Genomic DNA, 20,762 nt, shown 5'->3' on the forward strand with positions numbered 1-20,762 from the left:
TAAATGTAAGACATGATTAGAGACTCCCCGGGACATTCAAGTACTTGGCTGATGACGAAGGCACTCCTCATTTAAATTCTGTCGCTAGTATTGAACCACTCATTATAAAACCATCATTGTAGTGTATTATAAGACAAAAAAAATTCTATTTCACGGATTCTATTTCATTTTTAGAAAAAAGAACTCATTCAGCGGCCCAAGGCCATTGCCGAGGATCTCGAAAGATTTTTCTCCGGCGCTGGACCCCTGGCAGCCCAGCCCCGGGCACCAACAGCCATAACCGTTGGACAATTAGAGTTTATTCCTATCTTAACTCATTGACATTACACTGCTGTTGCGCTCGCGCGCATGCATCTGTCTTTACCAAGCGCCGAAGCCCGGCGAACCTGTTCAGCATGATTATGTGTTGCGCATGGTTCTTATCTATGAGGCGGTTGTGTTTCCCTCTCCCTTTGTGAAGGCGAAGCTGTTAAAAAGGATAGCCGAGCCACGCCGAGGGCATTCTGTGTATCTACCAACAGCAGTTACGCTGTATTAAAAACTTTGTTCATCGTCCGGCGTCGTGTTCCGGTCTCGGCTCGGAGCCCTGCTCGGCGGAAGGTAACACCGCTGACAACGCCGCAGGCGGTCCAGAGGTTTTGTTTTTGCTCGACTCTGCGCCGCCCGTGCTTTCACGTTTTATTAGTTCCGTTATCACGTAGTGCTGCACTGGTTTTGCTGGCTCGCGTACCTCGCACAAACTGCAAGTAGCAGAGAATTCCAATTCGATGTGATGTCGCGGGATGTCCGAATGGTCCACGCCACTTGACCAAAAGCAGCTGCAGTGGCGCATCGTACTGCCGTCGGTCGGGTGCCGTTTTATTCACCGACAGCAGCACCGTCTGTCAGGTGCTGTTTTTCTCACCGATGGCAGCAAAGGGCGGTGATGGCGTGTGCAGCGTCACCACATCCCGGTTGGCATGGAGGGGATATGAATTGCCATAAAGGCATTCGGACCATTCAGATGCAATTTTCTCGTAAACTAAGTCTTTTCTTTGCACGAAACAAGCGATGCTAGGTTTCTGGAATGGTATTTGAACAGTCCACGTGGACTTAGTATTTGCCTTTAGTGTCCCTTTCTGTGAGTTCCAATTGTGTGCAATTTTTTGTGTTAGACAGACGTTTGCTTCTGATTCCCAGTGGTCCCACATCTCAACTGATGTTCAAGTTCTTCCTAGCTGTGTGGTGCGGCCTTGTGGGAGCTTTCTTCACATTTCCTGGCCTCCGCTATGCACGCATGCACTGGGACGCATTTAAGTACTGCGAAGGACAGCATTTCATCAGGTAAGTTGGCCAGCTTGACTAGATAAGCATGTTTAGTGATCAACTTTATGGCACAGCACGGAAGTACAGTAGACTTCCATTAATTCAGCCTTGGTTAATTCAATTTTTCGGTTAATTCGATCTCTACCTAAGGTACCGGCCAGTGCCAATGCATCTCTGTGGGCCCAAACATTTGTTATTTGGATCTTAAAATTGGCCGTCGCCAGATAATTAAAAAATGGCTGAGGTTTAACACCTGTAAACCTTATTATCACGAGCGAAAGGTTTGTTTGGCTTGGTTTTTCAAGGACTGTGCACACAGTATTTCATTAAAGTTAGGCTTTATTGCAAATCTGATGGTGTGTCTCTGTGTTTCTTGAATGGTGACGTAGACGGTCTTTGCTTGAGATTTCGCAGTCTGCCGTCTAGCTATATCTACTGGATGATTGGATTCAGCCTACCGCTTGCGCTGAAGCGCTTGCACAGACGGCCCAGCCGGTGCATCATCCATGGTGAGACTGAGCGACCAAGCGCTAACGAAGCTGCCACTAAACCCTCGCCTAGTCACATACATGGTACCGCAGCGGCGAGGCTCTGAGCAAGTGCAGCGGCGACGCCTCTCTGCAGTGGATCACGTGGCGTGACTTCACACCTGTCATACTTGCGCTCTGGCGGCTCAAGGTCATTGCAATGCGATGAACGACCTTGCGAGACATGACGTAGTAGAGCTTTCGCTCTAAAACTTAACCAGTCAGCAAGCACGCGCCTGAACCATATGGTGACCCAAATAGTGACCCCTATAGTGGCAGCATCTGTCTAGACGGAGCGTAGGAGACTGTGAATGCATTGAACACATGTCATCTCCTGTTGAAAATGCCCATTTTTGGCTTGCCATAGAAAGATTTTCAAGCAATAACTGTAGCTGACAATGTCTGATTGCGGTATTTATCCGATCCTGGTGTGTGCTATTTTTTTCCAGGAAAGTTAGGGTAGAAAATTGCTTGTGTGGTGCCAATCGGATGGGAAACCAAAACCGCCTTTGAGGCGCTCATATGCTTTACCGCTTAGCACTAATGTTCTGTAGAAAAGCCAACTTTAAAAAACTGTGCGGTGAAGCTAATTATAAGTCACGAGCCGCCATTGTGCAGCACATATTCGTCCCTTGCCCATTTTTCTTGTTAAATAATCGGTTGTGCGTTAGATTTCAAGTACTTTGTATAGTAACTTTAATGTCATTTATATGTTAGTTTTCTGCTTTCAACTCATAGCAAGTTGGCGCACGTTTGATTCTGGGGTGTGTTAGACTCATGCAAATACTGCCACTGCCAAATGAATCGGTGGTGTGTTTCAGCGTTTTTCGTGCACCTTGTTTAGTTTAACCCGCCGGATAATTCACTCATTTTCATCGATCGCATCTTTAGGCATTAAAAAAGTGCGTTTTAGGCGCCAAAAATAGGCACGCAAAACAATGTTTTAGACCCCCAACGTCGTAAATATAGGCACAATAAATTTTTACATAAATGCAAATAATTTCAGACGAACACATGCGCGGCCTATATCTACAATAGGAAAACAAGAAATGTTATTGCCTATGATGGCACAAAGGCGCCAACAGTTGAACATAGCCGTGCAATTGTCCCATAAAACTTCTGGACTAATGACGATCAATTGGCTTCATTCAATAAGCACACTGCTCATATTCATGTTCAATGGCCACTGTACTCGAGTGCCGCATATAGTGAAACAGGCATGAAAAAGAATACTTGAAAGCTGGGAATACTGATTTAAAAAACCGATAGTTTATCTCTGCCTGACGCAATTAAATTAAGACACAACAAAAACAGACAAATAACAAATGCAAGAGAGACTACGATTTATTAAGAAATTAGCATGTTCTTACATGAGGACTGTTAGGTACAACTCTGGCAATTTCCTCATATACAATGACATTATCCGAAGTGTACAGGCCAGACGTCCCAACACTGCCAAATACACTTCCGCCCATTTGAAGTGCACGTGTTTGAAGAAATCTGTTTGGAGAGCATGCGGAACGTAGTCTAAGAATCACTGTGAAGATTGTGGAAACAATAGCAAAATACCATCTTCTCTAGATTTTTGGATTCAAAATTGTGCCTCTTGTCACTGAGAATGATCTCGTACGCTGAGAAGGAACAGCCGACGGCGGTGAACACCTTAAAAAAAATGTCGCAGCTTCGCCCGAAAGGCGAAGCATCAGTTGCAATACCACATTAGTAGAGAGCTATTCGGAGTAGGGATAGTAGTTTTATCGGCTACATAAACTTGGACACATTCGCTTACTAACTGAATTAACAAGCGTGGTGTCAGTGCACACAAGCAAACATGAATAGATCACTCTGAATGACCGCAGACGACTGTCAAAACACTGGCAGCAAGCGCAGCCGCCACAGCGGGCGAAGGTTCATGCGGTCTATCGCTTCAACGGAAACTGAGCGGCGAATGCACGGCGCATAAAAGGTCAGAGCCATGTGGAGATTGCTTTTAAGAGACCGTGCCGGCGACCGCCACAGCCAAATAAAGTACAAACGCAGTTGTTGGCAGAGTAGAAGCTGCCGCCCCCCCCCCCCTTCCCTCCCAGGCTGCCTTCCCGCTTTCTTGCTTTCGAGTGGGAGATTGAGTGGCCAGTTCCCCTTGGGCCCGGTTGCAAGATAAGCATTTGGTGCCGCAGCACAGCGTCGCCCTGCCTCCCTCCCTCCCATACCCCCACGGCCTTTCGCACGACAGTCGCGTTTGCTTTCCGCCGTGCGTTCGCTCTCCGTGATAGCGCGCGTCTCCCGCGTGCTTTCACTCGTGCATATGGTGCACGGCGACGATTTTATCACCCTTGGACTTTATGCGGAACCTCACAGCGATGGCAATTGCAGAAATCCGGTTGAAGTGTCCATATAATTGTTATCGCAATAAAAGTAAATTACAAACAAAACAAAAGCCGCGTGCGCATCACATTTTTCTTTCTTCTTTTGCTCTTCACTCTCCTTTCCCCTGACGGCTCTCCGCGTTTTCGCATTCGCCAACCGCTCGCGCAATGTCAGCGCGGCGGCGTATGCTGGCCGGCACGTCGAATTTCTATGCTGCTGGCAGCGTTTCCCGGGAGTTGGTTGAACTAAAGGACTAGGTTGAACCCCATAGAGTTCTGAACAGTCAATGTTGCCCGGTAACATGAATAACACTCTCTAACTGCACTAGAAAGCGAAACTTGAGGCTAAATAGTGTTCATATAGGCGCCGATATTGAAAATAGGCATTTATAGGCATTTAGGCACAAACACCAAAATTGGCATTTATAGGCACTATAAAAACACTATAAAAGCCCTTCTTAACCTCTAATTCATGCTCATATATCAAAGTGGGGCAATAGGAGCGCAAGGAACAAAAAAGGCATTTGCCTAAAATCCGGTCTCTACTAATCATGTCCGAAGTAACTCTGCTATTGCACCTTTGTTGAATGCACTTTACAGTGCGTGTCAGTGCCAACATTTAAAATGACATACTATACCGCCATGGACAGGAAGACTTGCTTCCTATTGAAAATGCAAAAAGAAGAACAATAACGTATTCATTTGCTTGATTGATGGTTGTGCAACAGCTTGTGATCATCGATTTGATAAACTATGATCATTTCACTTTTTTCTTTCTTTTTTTCCTTTTCCCCAGCTTGTGCCATGTAAGTGTACTTACTGCTGTTTGTCTTAATCGCTATTCTCATTTGACAATTTTTGTTTGAGTGTGAGTACTCCTATGTAATTGCTCCTCTTATGTGGGCCCGTAGCTGTTGCATCACTGAGCCTAGATAGGTCTTTGCTGTTTATGAACACATAAGCTGCGTCTCTACATTAGTAATTTATTAGTTCGTTTAATGATTTGCTCGTACAAACATTCATCTGATCTTTAAGTCAGTTAACAAACGAGCTAGTCTACCTGAAGAAAGAGCGTTCTTTAAATTCATTGATAAGATGCAAGCGCTTGATGGAAGGGCTTTGCTTGTGTGCTTTTTTTACAGGGTTTTGAAGAAAACAGTGCATGGAAGCTGCTTTTTTTTACAGCTTATGCGGCTCTTATTATGTTTGGCTCTTCTACCTGATCATTATCTACTTGTTCATTATCATTAGCCATTAGCTAGGTGAAGACCTCCAGTTATTCTTCTTGTCTTGCTCTAGCTGACTCTACCCTGTGTGTGCTAATTTCCTTATCACATTACTCCATCTTATACCCTGTGCTATCCTCGGCAGTGATTCATTTTCCTTGGCACCTTTTCTCTTGCTCAAACACAACAGTGGTTATATGTTCTACTTATTACATGATCTGCGCAATTACACTTTTTATGAACTATAATATCGCCTACCACTGTTGGCTGTCTAGTCCATACTGCCTTCTTTTAATATCTTACCATTGCACCTATAACTTTTCTTGCCACCACTCACTGTGCACTCCTTAGCTTCTTTCTTAAATTTTTTTGTATTATCACAAGTTCTGGCATCAAAGGTCAGTATAGTAGACTTTCGTTTATTCGACTCTGGATAATTCGACATTTTGGTTAATTCGGTCCTGAAATTAACCTTCATTAAATAATTCGAACTCCACTGCTCAGCATGAATGCGCCTGACCAAAATGGGGACCCCCTGGGGCTGCAGCGTCTATCTTGGCAGTGCTAGGGAGCAGTGAATGCATAGAAGACACTTTATCTCCAGCCAAAAATAGCTGTTTTCAGTGTGCGAGCAAAAAGGGCAGTTCGCAACGAATGATTACCAGATTACCATGTTTACCTGTTTCCAGCATCAGTGCTTTCAGTATTGCTGTTGGAGCAGCCAAGAAATCTGCTTGGTTACGAGTCATGCAACCCGACCCGTTCCAGTGGTTGTGCTGGGGAAGGGTTACTCTTGCACCACTCACAGCAACAATTATTATCATCCACGTTCTGAGGTCTCACATGTGCTCTTGGGACAAAGGAACGACAACACAGTAGTGCAAACAATCAAAAGAGCTTTTATTGCACCTTTCGTACACTAATGCATGCTGGCCGCATTACTATCCACAGAACATGCATATGATGGGCGCTCAACAAATCGAGTAAGTCCGACTCACCGTGACCGAATAGCGAGTGAATATGTTAGTTTCATATTGGACACCAACTCCTAATTGTTCGTGTGTATGGTCACACGAACGGCGGCGCGTTTGAACAGTTGTGTTCGTCCATCCCGGTGCCCCGCTATGACGCCTCGCGAGATGGTCTCCCAGAGCGGGCCGGCGCGCGCTCGAAAGGTCCGCGCGCGCTGTTTGCCGACCCCACGCCAAAGAGGACCAGCCCTGTTGCACCCGAGTAACCCCGTCGTTAGGTGGCGTTAACAGCGCAACACTCACACCATCTCTCCTACTAGTCTTGCAACCACCCCGACTGCCACTGGCACAAAGCCATGCGGTAAAGCTGGATTACAGGAAACACGAGTAATGCAGGAAAAACAATATCAAGGAACGCGTGAAAGTCAAGTGTCCCCACGACATATGTCGCCGTCGCAGCCATGTTTCACATCTAAATGCATCCTGTGATGCTGGTTGCGTTACCAGAACTTCCCCTCAGTTTTCGCTTCCTTCCCTCCTACTGCTCTGAAAAGCAGTTGGCTGTTCAGTTACCTAGACCCAGAGTGCCTTCGGAAGCAGTCAGCTCAGATTCAGAGGATCATGGCGACCATCCAAAGGTGCCATAAGAGTGCCAGCGTCTGTTGCATGTATTCCAGAGGCACAACAAGCAACACTCTAGTGTGCGCAAAGGAGCAGTGTTCTTGAGACGATGGCAGTGCCTGCTGTGACAGCATGTCAATGTTACAGCAAACAGCAAAGGTGTTCATAGCCAGTGAAATCACAGACTATGGATTCTTTTCCATTGCTGTTTTTTTTTTTTTTTCTGATTGCAGGCTGCTGCTTCACCTGAGCTTTGTCTCGCCTCTCTTTGTGGTGCTGTTGTGGGTGAAGCCTCTTGCCCGCGAGTACTTCACCGAGAGATCATTTCCGGGCATGAGGGAAAACCTGTAAGTGACTGGTGCATTCGTTCTAGCTTTCTTTCTGACTTCATTAAATCTAATTCGAGTTTGCATCGATCACTTGACTAGAATAAGAGATTTGAATGAGACAGTGACAGTCCAACGTTTATGGTTATGACCAGTACTACAAAAGCATTGAATGCATAACAGAGAGCTAGAGAGCAGGGTGCATCCTGCTAAATTTGTGCACTACTAAACGTGGATATGTAAGACTGCTTGGCAAGATATATAACACACAAGAAAATCACAAACATCATAATTATGGCGGAAAACCATAAACTCGTGTGAGCTTAATTTAGAGAACGTACACAGCCTGTTAGCTCACAGAATAAGGCTAAATTCATCTGTTTGCTGGCCAGGCAACTGGAAGTTTCTGAGCAGTCACTAGCGATAATTCCTTGCTCATGTTTTCCTTGGAATTTTTATTGTGCAAGAAACTCGTGTCTTGGTATCGTTTTCATGGCCAGTATTTTGTAGTGATGCCCTTTCCCAATGCTAGTGCCTTTTGGTGCTTTTCATGTTCGTAAGTGGTCAAGCGATGCTTTGCCCAGGGCGAAGCGTTGTATGACCACTCACGAACGTGAAAAGCACCAAAAGGCATTAGCATCAGGAAAAGGAATCGCTAGAAAATCGTGACTCAGGGAGTGATACTCATTGTAACCCTCAAAGTCAGATCGTATTTAGGTGGGGCCTTTTCATACATTTTGTGGTTTTATATATATATTAAGCCATGGACTCGAGAGTCTGCAGAATTAACAAATACATTGCTACTCCACACCAGAAGTCATTGCGGCTTCATATGTCACATCCATGGCACTGTATACATGTGGTGTCTTAATAAAATCTAGGCACATCACAGGTAAGGTATGAGGCAGAAACGGTGGCACCAAGATGTATTCTGCCATTGCTGCTCTAGGCTCATTGAACACTTCACTGGTGCAGAATGAGTGGCGAGGCATTTGAGGCAGGCCGCATCGTGCTGGTGCTGGCCGTGGTGGTGCTGCGACTCGTTCTGATGCCACGGTACCTGCAGTCCTATCTGAACCTGGCTCCTGAGAAAATGGCTGAGCTTCGCAAGGAAGCTGGGAACATTAGCAACATTGACCTTCAGCGCAAGGTAAGCACGACGTTTTCTTGTGCATGACCTGCAGCTTGCTGTACGTGTCAGCTTGGTTGCAGGGCACTTTGAGCTGTGGAACAGGGGACGCGGAGAATTTTGCAAGTGCGCTTCCCCAAACGTCTTGTTTGACCCACACGTGATGGAGGACGTCGACCTAAAAGTGGAAATAAAGCAGGAGTGCACGAGCTGGTTTCTGCTATACTTGACACCATCAATTTTTTTCTACATCGTCGCTCTTTGCAAGCCTGCCTTAGGCTCAGTAGTGCTACGAGAGGGATGCCGGCGATCTTGTGTGGGCCAATGTGCCTAATAAGCATGGAAAAGCCTACTTCTAATATTTCGCATATCACCTGCAGACCTGGTGCCATTCCCATGTTGTTTCAGTGAAGTTCCTATTGAATATCACTTGGGCCATTCTTGTTTTGTGGTGTTGTATTTTCTTCTTCTTGATTTTTATTTTCTCCTGAATCAGCCGAGGTTGGCTTTGCGTAAGGGAGAGCTGAGCAAAACAATTTCAGAGCATCGAGGGCACACACACCCTACGCACACATGCGCATGCCTACACACGATGCAACACACACAGTAATACTATAATACAGTCGGCTCACATTAATCCAACTCCGGCTACATAGATGTCTCAGTGGATTCGATCCCCAATGAAGGTCCCAGCCATCACCTATAAATTTCCATTAGCCAAGGTTTTCGTTGTTTTGATCCTGAAATTAGCCCTCGTTGGATAAATCGAACTTGACTTGTAATCCCAATGGCTGCAGCGTCTGTCTTGGCGGTGCTATGGAACATTGAATGCATTGAAAACACATTATTTTCTGCTTAAAACGCAGATTTTTGGCCTCCCTTTGGCAGACTTCAAAGTGGAAATGGCAGCTCACAATGAATGATTACCACATTTACCTGATTCTAATGCACGCCTTCTTTTGCAACAAAATTGGTCCAAAAATTGCCTGCTCATTACAATCGCATACAAAACCAAAACCGTATTCACAACGTTACCAACAGCATATCAACCTGCCGTTGTTGCTCAGTGATTATGGGGTTGGGCTGCTGAGCATGAGGTTGGGGGATCAAATCCCGGTCATGGCGGCCGCATTTCGATGGGGGTGAAATTCAGAAAACACCCATGTACTTAGATTTAGGTGCACGTTAAAGAACCCCGGGTGGTCCAAATTAATCCGAAGTCCCCCACTATGGCATGCATCATAATCAGATGGTGGTTTTGGCATGTAAAACCCCATAATTTAATGTAATTTTAACCAACAGCATATCATTTGAGCCAGTGTCGTCACCATTGTCATCAAACGTGGCGGCAGAAAAAAGTTCTCATGTGGGATGCTGATGACTGCACACTAGGGGTGTGCAAATACTCAATAGTAGATTTTGAATCATATATTGAATCAAATCAAAAAGAATATTGTATCAAATATAAAGTACCAGAAAAGTTTTCACAAAATTGAATGCTTACAAATTTTTGGTGCTGCACATGATCAGGAGTCTCTAAGCATTGCATAACAAGAATGAAGTAGGCTATCAGTAACTTAGCTGCATAGAAATCAAGATATACACTGCGGTCTACTCTTATTAAAATGAACACCAAATTAGTGTGTCAGCACTGTTTACAGCTCAGTTCTAGCATATGCAGGTCTGGAAAATATTTTCTTTAACCATAAAACTTCTGTTGAATAGATTCAAGTGATTTTTTCCCTCAGCAACTAATGAATTAGTGACATTCTGCTGTACACAATACCAATGAGTTTCATCTAATAGTGGACCTCTGTTTTGTGGCAATCTTATATTGATTGTATAGAAAGTTTTGCTTTCCAATTTTTTTCAAAAAACAGAAAGGCTATCCCAACTTTACGGCAGGTGGCTTATCGTGTGGCTAATCTGCACGACAGACAAAGTGCTGCGTGTCATGTGACTCTATCACTTCTCCATGCTTAGCCAGCGCCAACGGCGAAGAGCAGGGGTGCTGTCTGTGCCGTTTCAGCCAAGTTTGGCGAGATTTGCCACCTGTCAAAGATTCTGAAATCTGGAGGTCGCAGCAAATTCACACGACTCTCTCCCCCTGGGTGAACGTCGCGCAGCGCCATTCTGCAAACAATGTGTGTGCGATCCCCGCATCGGGCCGATGTCAGGGAGCGCTTGCAGTGACCAAGTCAGCTACCGCGTCATCCGGGCTGGCCCGTCCACGGCATGCTCGATCAGAGCTCCCTTTGAGCCAAATAACGAAGTGAAATGCCCACTTGGGTGGCATCGAGCACGAGGGGTTCTCCGGTGCTGTGACATGTTGCACTGCACCGGTCTCCGCACCGAATATATCGAATATTCGAAAAATTAAACAGCAGCCATTCGATTCGCAGTTTGAATTATTCAAACATTCACTATTTGATTCAGTGATATTCAAGTATTCGCACACCCCTACTGCACGCCACTTTCAGGCTAATGTACAAAAGCTAATTCAAAAGATGCTGTTTTGCTGATAAGATAGCAGAGACGGCGTCACACAATGTGTTTTCAACGCTCCAGAGACTTGCATATGTCACAGGATGAACTGGTTAATGTTTAGTCTGGGAGCTGGCCGCCATCCTGCTGGCGATTGTAATGGAGTGGTTAAAAAAATTTGGAATATCAAACGCGCTGGACCACAAGGAGGGCGACATGGTGTGGTATGTATTTCTTTGTGCTCTTTGAATGCATATCTGGAAACTGGTGTCATCCTGATCATTCGTTCTAAGTGGATACACCTTGCAAACTCACCGGCTACAATTTGTACATTGCAATTTGTGCCTCAAAGTATATTGAATAAGAAGCTTAATTTGTGAATTTTTGTTAATTAGTCAATTATGCATTTCAATTTCTTGTGCAAGTATTGTCCGCCTCTTTCAGTAATCCAACTCAATGACTAGGAATCGTGCTTTCTGCCACAGGCAATCGCCCGGTAAAACGAAGTGCACAACACAGATTGGGTGTAAAAGTGCAGTGAAACGTATTTGTAACTTTTGCCTAACATGATGTTGACTGGCTCACTTGCAGTGAAATTCACTCAAGGTAAGTTTCAGTGATCTCGCACTTTCAATGAACTTTCCACTTTCCTTTCTTTCCCATGTTCTTGCTTTTTCAGGTGGTTCGAGTCTTCTACTACTTGTGTGTAGTGGCCCTGCAGTACATCACACCATTGCTCACATGTGCATTTACAGCTCTCCTGCTGAAAACGTTAGGTCAGTGGCTTGGTTTACGCACCACTCAACTGCAGCAGTTCTTATTAGGTCCCATGTCCTTTTTTCTCGCACTGTTTCCAATATACAATACCAAACAACCCTGTGTCACACAATTTTTTATGTTTTTGTTGTAAAAATGTAATGAGTTTGTGTGCATTTTTATATCATTACGAACTCTTATTTTACCTCTGCTTACAAATGCAGGTGTGAAATTCTGTGCTCTTTGTCGCGCTTTATGTTGTTGAAAGCTGGTTTAATGGTCACTGGGATGTAAGATTAAGGTCGCATAAGAACTACTGTGCTCAGCCATTAGTCTGTGGATGTATTCAAGCAAAGTTTTACATACTTCATTATCTGTACTGTGAGTTAGCATATATAGTTTGTCTCTGTTCACTACATATCATGCAGAACAGGAAGGCACTTTGGCATGAGTTCAGACAGTCAGCCTTTTGGTTTCAGCATGGTCACTATGTTGCACACTGAAATTAATTGCCATCAGTGTTAATGCACTTTGCTTTTAATTAAACATGACTGCCAAATTACTAAAACTAATTAATTCAGCCCATCTATACTGAAGCTATCACTTGCCTACTTGCAATGAATTTATATTTCTTGGAACTGGGTTGCAAGCCATTAGGTTTACAAATGCCAAATTTCAAGACAATGTCAGCACTGAAACTGCTTGATTTTGAGGATCTCTTTTAGAAGACGATAAACTCATTTTTACTTCAGGGGACCTGAGGTGACTCTTAACTGTTTAGTTAATATTATTTGTAACTGTTATATTTTTATTTAATATTGAATATCTGTATTACTCTCTGCCACTTGATGAGTTGCGATAATGTATTAAGGATTGTATTATGGAACAAATTCTAGTAAGTTTTGACGGACAAATGTGGTGCTTCTGTAGAGACTTTCCTGGAAATCTTGCCCATGTATTTGAAGTCAATGCTAGTGGGGTGATAAGACTGGTTTTTCTATACAAGTCAGGGTTTTGTATCTGTTGTAAGGTCCCTTAGTGACATATACCTAAAGAGACACTAAAGGAAAATATTAAGTCAAGCTAGGTCTATATATTATTTGTCAAGAAGTCTATCATCATTTTCCATTTGCCAATATATCACTTTTTGCATAGAAAATTGCCCCTGATAGCTCCGCCGCTGCGGATAGTTCCACTGCTGCTCCTCAATTTGGACTGCCAGCGCCAAAATGAACAAGTTGACGTAATCTCTACGTGACCTGCTCTTTGTGAATCAGCCAGTACTGACGTCACATGAGAGGTACCTTAGACCACAACCAGGTGGCCCCGCTTTGATTTCCAATTTTCGTCATTTTCTCGCTTACAAGGGCTCTGTTCTTGCTAAGAATGACAAATTGGTTATTACAGAAGCCAAATCTTGCAATCTAGCTCAACTTAATATATTTTATTAAGGTTTATTTTCCTTTCGACAAAAAAAATTAGCAACAAACATTGTGATGTCTTTCATTTTTTTATCGCAATAGCAATTATACGGACACTCCAGGCGCATTTCTGCCATAGCCATGAGGTTCCGTATAAAGTCCAAGGGCGACAAAATCGTCCCTGCGCACCGTATGCTGTATGTGAGTGAAAGCGTGCGAGATTGAGCCGGTGATCGCGGCTCAATCTCGAGCACGCAAGGAAGGGAAGCAGGAAGGAAGTGCGCCATCTTCCATTGCACGCAACGCTCTGGGGGGAGGGTAAGGAGGGGGTGGTGCACGTTTTACTCCGGTTGGCCGTGTGCGCCCGAGTGGGCTGCAAGGCTCCGGGGGAGGGGAGGGACGGGGGAGAGGTGTGTTCTACTCCTGCGGCTGTATCTTGAAAGCCATATCTGCGTCGGGGACACAATATGCATTATGGTGCAATTTCCTTGCTCATTTCATTTCTTCAGGCGGCCACAGCTGGATCGCCTACCTGTGGTCACCGAATGGTCCCGGTGCACCTCTTCAGCACAATCCTGTCCCTGGAGTACCATCGAGGGGACCCTCTCCAGAATCCATCCTGGCAACCAGCCAGCAGTTCTCATTAACGCTGGCCGGCCTTCGAGCCGTCTTCACACCTGTGTTATTCCGTGGTGTTCTCAGCTTCATGACTTGGTGGCTGTGCGCCACATCTTTTGCTACCAGTGTAGTTGGACTTGTGTACCACTCGTACACTTCCTAGGTTGAGGCTAATGAGTGATAGGGCTATAGTACGAATCGGAGTTTTGTAACAAGGACGTGCGGTGGAAGAGGCAGTTAGCTAGGAATGATTTGTACGTTTGGTAGCAGGCAGAATGCCAATTTTTGTTTTGTCGAACTCCTTTAGGCTTGAAGCACCACTCAGATCTGAGTGCTTGTGAAATGACCGTGATTGCTAGGAACACCTGTAAACTTCCATCTCAGTGCACACAGAATTTGCACTTATGCCCCAATGTGTGCAGAGATGATTGTGCACTTCAAACATTACTACTGTAATGGCCAAGCAGCTGATAACTTTGTGGCAAGTTCTCATTTAATTAGATGGTATCTCAGGCATGCAGAGAGCACATTGACAAACATTGATGGGATCAGTCTCTTTTGGTTGGTTGCTCTATAGGGGAAACTTGAGCGAGACTGCACAATGCAAGGCATGGGGGGAGCAAGAGAGAGAGAGAGAGAGAAATGTTTATTGATATGAAATGCCCCTAGCTAAGGTGGGTAGGATGCTGTGTAAATGATGCTTGCTTTGCCTCATTTTTGACACTTTGCAGTACACATGGACATGAATTATTGTCCCAAACTGCATACAGAGTATAGCAGACATGTAATATGAGGATGTTGCAATTAGCAGTGTATATACAGGGGAACCTCATTGATACGATTCTACATGATACGTTTTTCGGGATAATATGTTGCTTTTTCTTTTCCCGATAATAGAATTTGGTTGGATAATACTTTCGATAATACGATTTTCGGATGATATGTTTTATGTTCTGGTTCCCGTGAAGATCGTATTAACGAGATTCCTCTGTACCTGGGTACCCAGTACAGGATATACAAAGCTTGGAGCTAGTCTATGATGTGTTGAAGTCATGGTACTTACGAGCCCTCTGCCTGGCGGTGTCGGGCTCCTTTCTCACATGGAAGTTTTTTTTTTAGCTCTGTTGCGATGTTGTTTTGTTTGTATCTTTTTATTCTTTTTCATCAAATTTCAGACTTTCCTAATAGCGGCAGCTGATAGAGCTGTCTCATCAATCTCCTTGAGTTCACATGATTATGTTCTGCAGGCAACCGCAAGATATAAAGGGCAGGGGCTGTGCTTCTTATCACAGAATTGTGAACGCAACATTGCCAAGCGGACTGCCCGCTTGCAAGTGTGTTTGTCCTGCTTAAAATCCCATTTAACTGCTTAGTGGTATCCCACAAAGAGCTTCCTAATGAAAATACACAAGAAAGGCTGTTGGCAAATCAGGCTAGCACCAACCACAAGTGATTCTGTGGTTCCTCGTGACACATCCGCAAGACATGTTGGTTGTTCAATACAGGTGTAAGGGTTGTACTTTCAAAGCATGTGCACCAGTGTACAACTACGCTTACTCCATCATTTCTTGTCCTTGCTCAAGCGTGTTATAGTGGATATCACATTATCAGTTGGTTTCTGACAGATGTACTATGGTATTTTATTTGGATTTAGAAGTGCACATTTAAGTGTGTTGTGCAATGCAAGTGAGGTAAATTTATGAGCTAAGGAACTTTATTCAGCTGTACAGCAGCTAAAGCATAATATGATGAGTGCGTGTTGCGATACTCATGTTGAGGTTATTTTGGCCATTCAAACATTCGTGTTTAGAAGCATCTTGCTGAAAAAGCAGCCTTGATATCAACTTTGAAGGAAATTAAAATAACAAAACACATAATTGTAGCTTCCACTGAAGCATGCACACTTGCATTCAATATGAGCTGCAACACCGGTGCCCGCAGTCAAAGGTGCTTCAAGAGTGTATGGCGACCAGGACATAATGCATCTTAGAGTCACTTTGACCACGGGCACTGATGTTGCAGCTCATATTGAACGCAACTGTATGTGACACTTGTGGCACCGGTGTTGCTATGGATAGCTTCATGGCCAAACAAAATTATAGCAGCTAATATGGCTGGTTAAGTGAGGCTTCATTTTCGTGTAGACATACAGGTCAACAAGCTGTACATTGTGTAAGCTTATGGAGAGTTTTTATGAAGTGTATGAACACCTTTTTCATGTGTGCAAATGCGTGTATACTGGTAAACACCACATACATTTTTTTTTTTGCTCGTATACGTCATTTTTATATACATTGAAGTGTGAACAGTATTTAAATGTAGCTTCCATAAGATAGGCATTGTTGTTTGCTCATTATATCATTTAATGTCCTCTGCGGTAATTTATTAACGTACGGATAAGTTTCTTCACAGAGTTGGTAAAAATCATGAGATTAAACCTATGCAACTAGTCGGTTACTATAGCCTTTGTTGGTCTTAAATGTGGTCCACTATATCAAACAGCACTTATAACCACATGTGATAGGCGTCATCTTCCACAATCAGCATAGTCACTTGTGTGCCTTTCGAAGCTGACAGATATGTGCACTGTGTTGTGAAACAGTGTAGGTGTTGTTTGCCAGTGTATGACATTTTTGATAAATGACACCCATCACATTTGGGTTCCATTTGCTTGGATGAGCAGCACAGGTGGGCTGCCATAATTCTGTCGGTCAACCTTTCTCTTTGCAGAGCTTTCACATCGGTGCAGCAAATAATGACTCGCCAGTAGCTGTACAAATAAAGCATGCTGTGACACTCGATACAAAAATCATCAGAAGGCTGCAGAGTTCGCAGTGCAGTTGTGGCTGCAAGACTCTTCTTCAAAGATGTAACAAATGTTAGAAATTTAAAGTGAAGGGTATATTGAGAACATACTGGTATGTGTAGTATGTAGAACCTCGTTGTAACGAAGTCTCATCCGGCACGAAAGTGCCTTCGTTATATCCGATATTTATTATACCATATTTATTCTATTGTAAGGGGGTCAAATTATAAGGCGAGGATGCCGGTTGGAGGATCCAAGAAAAAAAAAATTTAAGTATGCACACTAATATAAGGCGATATAGAGTAGACGACAGATTATTCAGACTCTGCAGGGATTGCCCGAAATACTGAATTACTAACACAGCCAGAACGCAAAATAGCGACCGTGAAATATAGGGCAAGGGAGCTCCAACATGAGTGCGGGCTATATGTGAATTTTTTCTTCTTTTTCTTTCTGGGGTTTTACGTGCCAAAACCAGTTCTGATTATGAGGCACGCCGCAGTGGAGAGCTCTGGATTAATTTTGACCACCTGGGGTTCTTTAACGTGCACTACAACGCAAGCACACGGGCGTTTTTGCATTTCACCTCCATCGAAATTTTCTTCACGGCAGCGCGCATATCGCCTTGTTATGTGGCTTCACAGCATTGTGGCGCGCGCTGCCGTAAAGCCATATTATAAGGCGAAAGACGCGCTGCTGTGAAACCTAAATGCAGCATTCGCGTATAAAGCGGCGGGTGACTTCAAGGCTAAAGATTCTTGGAAAAAGCCTCGCCTTATATTCAAATACATACAGTAAGCAAATATATTTTACATGCTGATATTGACGAGAAACATTTTAGACTTACTTTATTATAACCTATAGCCAATAATTCGATATTGTATCTATGTTTGTTATACACTGGAACCTTGTTATAATGAAATCCCACCCAACACGAAAATACCTTCGTTGTATCTTATGTTTGTGGTAAGCATACATTAAAAAAGAAATCGTGATTACGTATATGAAAAAACAAAAAAAGTAACTGGTACTGCGATGGACCAGGGCAAAGGGTCTCCTGTGAATTTTGGCAGCCTGTTAAGGGGTCCTGCGATGCTTTTTTCTAGCCACCATATTTGCTTAGATATATTCTCAGCAGACTTGTACGTAATGAATTACATGTAATTACAGTTACTTGTAATCAATGACTTTTTTTCGTAACTTTGAATGAATGACAAGTTGATTCGATTGACTGATTACGCTGTTTTATTTTGGGTAGAGGTATGCAACTATTCAGGGCTTAGGCTCTGAATGCCACTGAAAAAAAAAGCCTAAGAAATGCGAGCTCACATTAGCATTGTGTGTATCACTGTAAGCATAAACCAGGCACTCAAATCGGGGTCTCCACATCTCGGTGCTGCATACTGTTCGGAGATCCCCTTACAGCGCGCACGTCTGGCACATGCAGTGCTGCAAAGTGCCACTCTGAGCGCCAGGCACAATTGGGAAGAGTAAAAATAATTTTGTCATCCTCGTCAGCAACACATCATGAAGTAAGCAGCATAAAAAGCAGTACAAGGAAGAAGCCGCAGCGTCGTCGTCTTTTTTGTACTGCTTTCGCGCCGTTTTCTTCGTGATTACCGCGCACTAATTAACTAGCTCATCTTTGTGTTCTACATTAGCAACAGCAGCACAAGTAAGTCGGCACGCTTGTTTTCCTTGGTTTCTTGCTGAGTGGTACATTTCCAGAGTCAGATGTGTGTGATATCAGCTCAGCTGGCGGGAAGAGTAGCTCAAGTCTCTGAGAGGAAGGGTGCACACTGTTTTTTTTGTTTCACAAGTTTTGTTAGCGGTGTACATCCGCAGTGTAATACTTTTCATCCCCCAGCGCCGTGATTCGTTGCTCCATGCCATAGTTCTCGGATGCTTGTGCTTGCGCTTTGGAATAGTGATCGGCTCTTCGCAGGACTTTTATGTTGTTGTTGGCCCGAGTGGTCGTGGCACATACCCACAGTGGGGGACTGGCCATGAATCGGGTGGTTAAATTAAGTGGATAAAGACAAGGGTATTAACAATTTTATGAATGTTGGAATTACTTTTATTTAAATTTTTGTTTGAGGAAAGAAGTAACATAACGAATCTATAAGTGGCCTAATTCTCTTATATTCTTCGTCTATGCTTATGTCACTACTGCTGGATTTCATAGGAGCATCATTACGCAGGCTCCGCAATCACCAACTCTGCTGATTACTGACATGATGACATCTTCTGTACCCCTGGCACAGACACGAAAAAATGAAGGCTTTAAACATGAAAATTTGAAGTGTCCGTCACGAGGATGTGCTGTTATCATCAGCCTATATTTATGTTCACTGCAGGACAAAGGCCTCTCTCTGCGATCACCAATTACCCCTGTCTTGCGCTAGCTGATAGCAACTTCCGCTTTTATATACCTACGTTAAACTTCTATCCACACAGGTTTAGATTGGTTCCCTCATCATTATGCTCATTCTGTGGCGAAGCAGAGAGGATAGATAATTTCTTGTTGCAAGTTTAAGCTGGCATACCTCTTTGTTTCACGCCATGTGCAAATCTAGCTGCCAGTCCAAGTAAACAAAATGTAATTATTTAGATTATTTTGGCGGCACCTCTAGGACGCCAAAGGAGCGATGGGGACACCGAAGCTGGAACCCGGACTGGCCCATATGCTGCAGGTGCGAGGGAAAGCGGGGAGGATGCGCACCGTCTTACGGACGCAAGGAGCGGGGGGGCATCTCTTCTCTACTCCAGCTGCAGGCGGCTGGCTGAGCACGGCCATGCGCGTCCTGTATATCTTGGAGGCAATCTGCGCTAGGTTCGAAGCAGGCGCGTAGCCAGGGGGGGGGGCTGATGGGGCTTCAGCCCCCCCCCCCCGAAATTTTTTTCGTGCCGGCATGCACCGCCGACCAAAACTACCACCGACGCCGGGAATAATAATAATAATAATAATAATAATAATAATAATAATTTACTTCCCATGAAAAGAATTGCATGGTGGGGTTCTGGATAAAAAGTTGCACGCAGGCAACTTGACCAGCCCAAAAACCCATCAAAGCACAGAGGGCGTCGGGTGCTCACATGTGAGTAAACAGATGGGAAGGTGTCAATTTACAAAAAAAAGTGTATACGAGACAGGTAGTAATACACTTTAACAATTAGAAAAACAAGTAGTCCGCAATAACAAGGAAATATTGTATTTATACATGAGCAATATAGATTACATAAAGAAAGTCTTATTATATGAAAACAGGAAGAAAAATAGGGGGAAAAAACATAACATAGCACTATATTCAGTGCAGCACAAACTAAAGCAAACAAAGGGGTGGAAAGTCATACAGTATTGCGTATGAACAAACTCATTAAACAACAAGGATTAGTTTGACTGAAAGTAGTTGTGCAGGCTGCATAAGGACAGAAGGTCTATTTCTCGTAAGGTGAGGTTATTGAGTAAAGTCCGAAGTGTATGTCGAAGCATTTGTTGACCATAATTCGTTCTTGAGTGCAGAATGTCCCGTTGTTCAGGTGTCCTAGTGTCATAGGCTGCGACATGTTCGTGTAGGCGAGCTATGTTCAATCATTCTGCATTCTGTCTACAATGTCTTTTTCACGCTCGAAAGACATTTCGGCACGAACATTGCGAACTCGGGCTGGATTTTGTGGCACCTGGCGTGGATTTCGTGGCACCTGGGGTGGATTTCGTGGCACCTGGGGTCACGTAACGCAAGGAGCCCCATCCGAGCACAAACTTTCAAGAGGTTTTCGATAGCGAGCGGGCGCGTTGCGGCATCTCGCAGCGGCCGCGGAATCTACGGAGCGCATGGATTTCAATTCCGAAACTGTATGGGTGTAACGTTCTCATAAACTTTTGACGCGAAAGGTGCACTGACATGTCCAAAGGCGTGCTTTAAAAGATTTTCAATTCTGGAACTTTATGGGGTTAATGCTGTTATAAACTTGGACCAACATGCGTGCACTGGAGCCCTGGTGTCCAAGCCGTTCCAGAAATGAAAGCACGCGCTCGCAATCTTCCATACACACGAAAATACTAAATATTACCGTGACTGTGAGCTAGCAGCTGATAATTTTCGCCAAATATTTTCAGTCGCCAAATATTTTCAGGACGCGTGCCCAATGTGATCGATCAGCTGGACCAACGCAGGCAAAGTAAAATTTTAGAAAACAGGAGAA

The 20,762-nt window shown here is 44.1% G+C and overlaps 1 protein-coding gene across 3 annotated transcripts in view; it reads left to right on the top strand.

Moving 5' to 3' along the window:
• LOC119455877 (transmembrane protein 161B) overlaps nt 1-14,574 on the top strand; it is a 93,220-nt gene extending 78,646 nt beyond the window's left edge. For all 3 annotated transcript variants that reach the window (XM_037717392.2, XM_049669394.1, XM_037717391.2), the window contains 5 exons: nt 1,180-1,323; nt 7,250-7,363; nt 8,318-8,492; nt 11,635-11,731; nt 13,642-14,574. In XM_037717392.2, coding sequence (XP_037573320.1) covers nt 1,180-1,323; nt 7,250-7,363; nt 8,318-8,492; nt 11,635-11,731; nt 13,642-13,913 — 802 coding nt within the window. In that variant the 3' untranslated portion in view covers nt 13,914-14,574. The remainder of the gene's footprint in view (nt 1-1,179; nt 1,324-7,249; nt 7,364-8,317; nt 8,493-11,634; nt 11,732-13,641) is intronic.
• Nucleotides 14,575-20,762: the final 6,188 nt, after the last annotated feature.

This window comes from Dermacentor silvarum, chromosome 6, assembly GCF_013339745.2.
Source record: "Dermacentor silvarum isolate Dsil-2018 chromosome 6, BIME_Dsil_1.4, whole genome shotgun sequence".
In the NCBI taxonomy this organism is placed as follows: Eukaryota; Metazoa; Arthropoda; class Arachnida; order Ixodida; family Ixodidae; genus Dermacentor; species Dermacentor silvarum.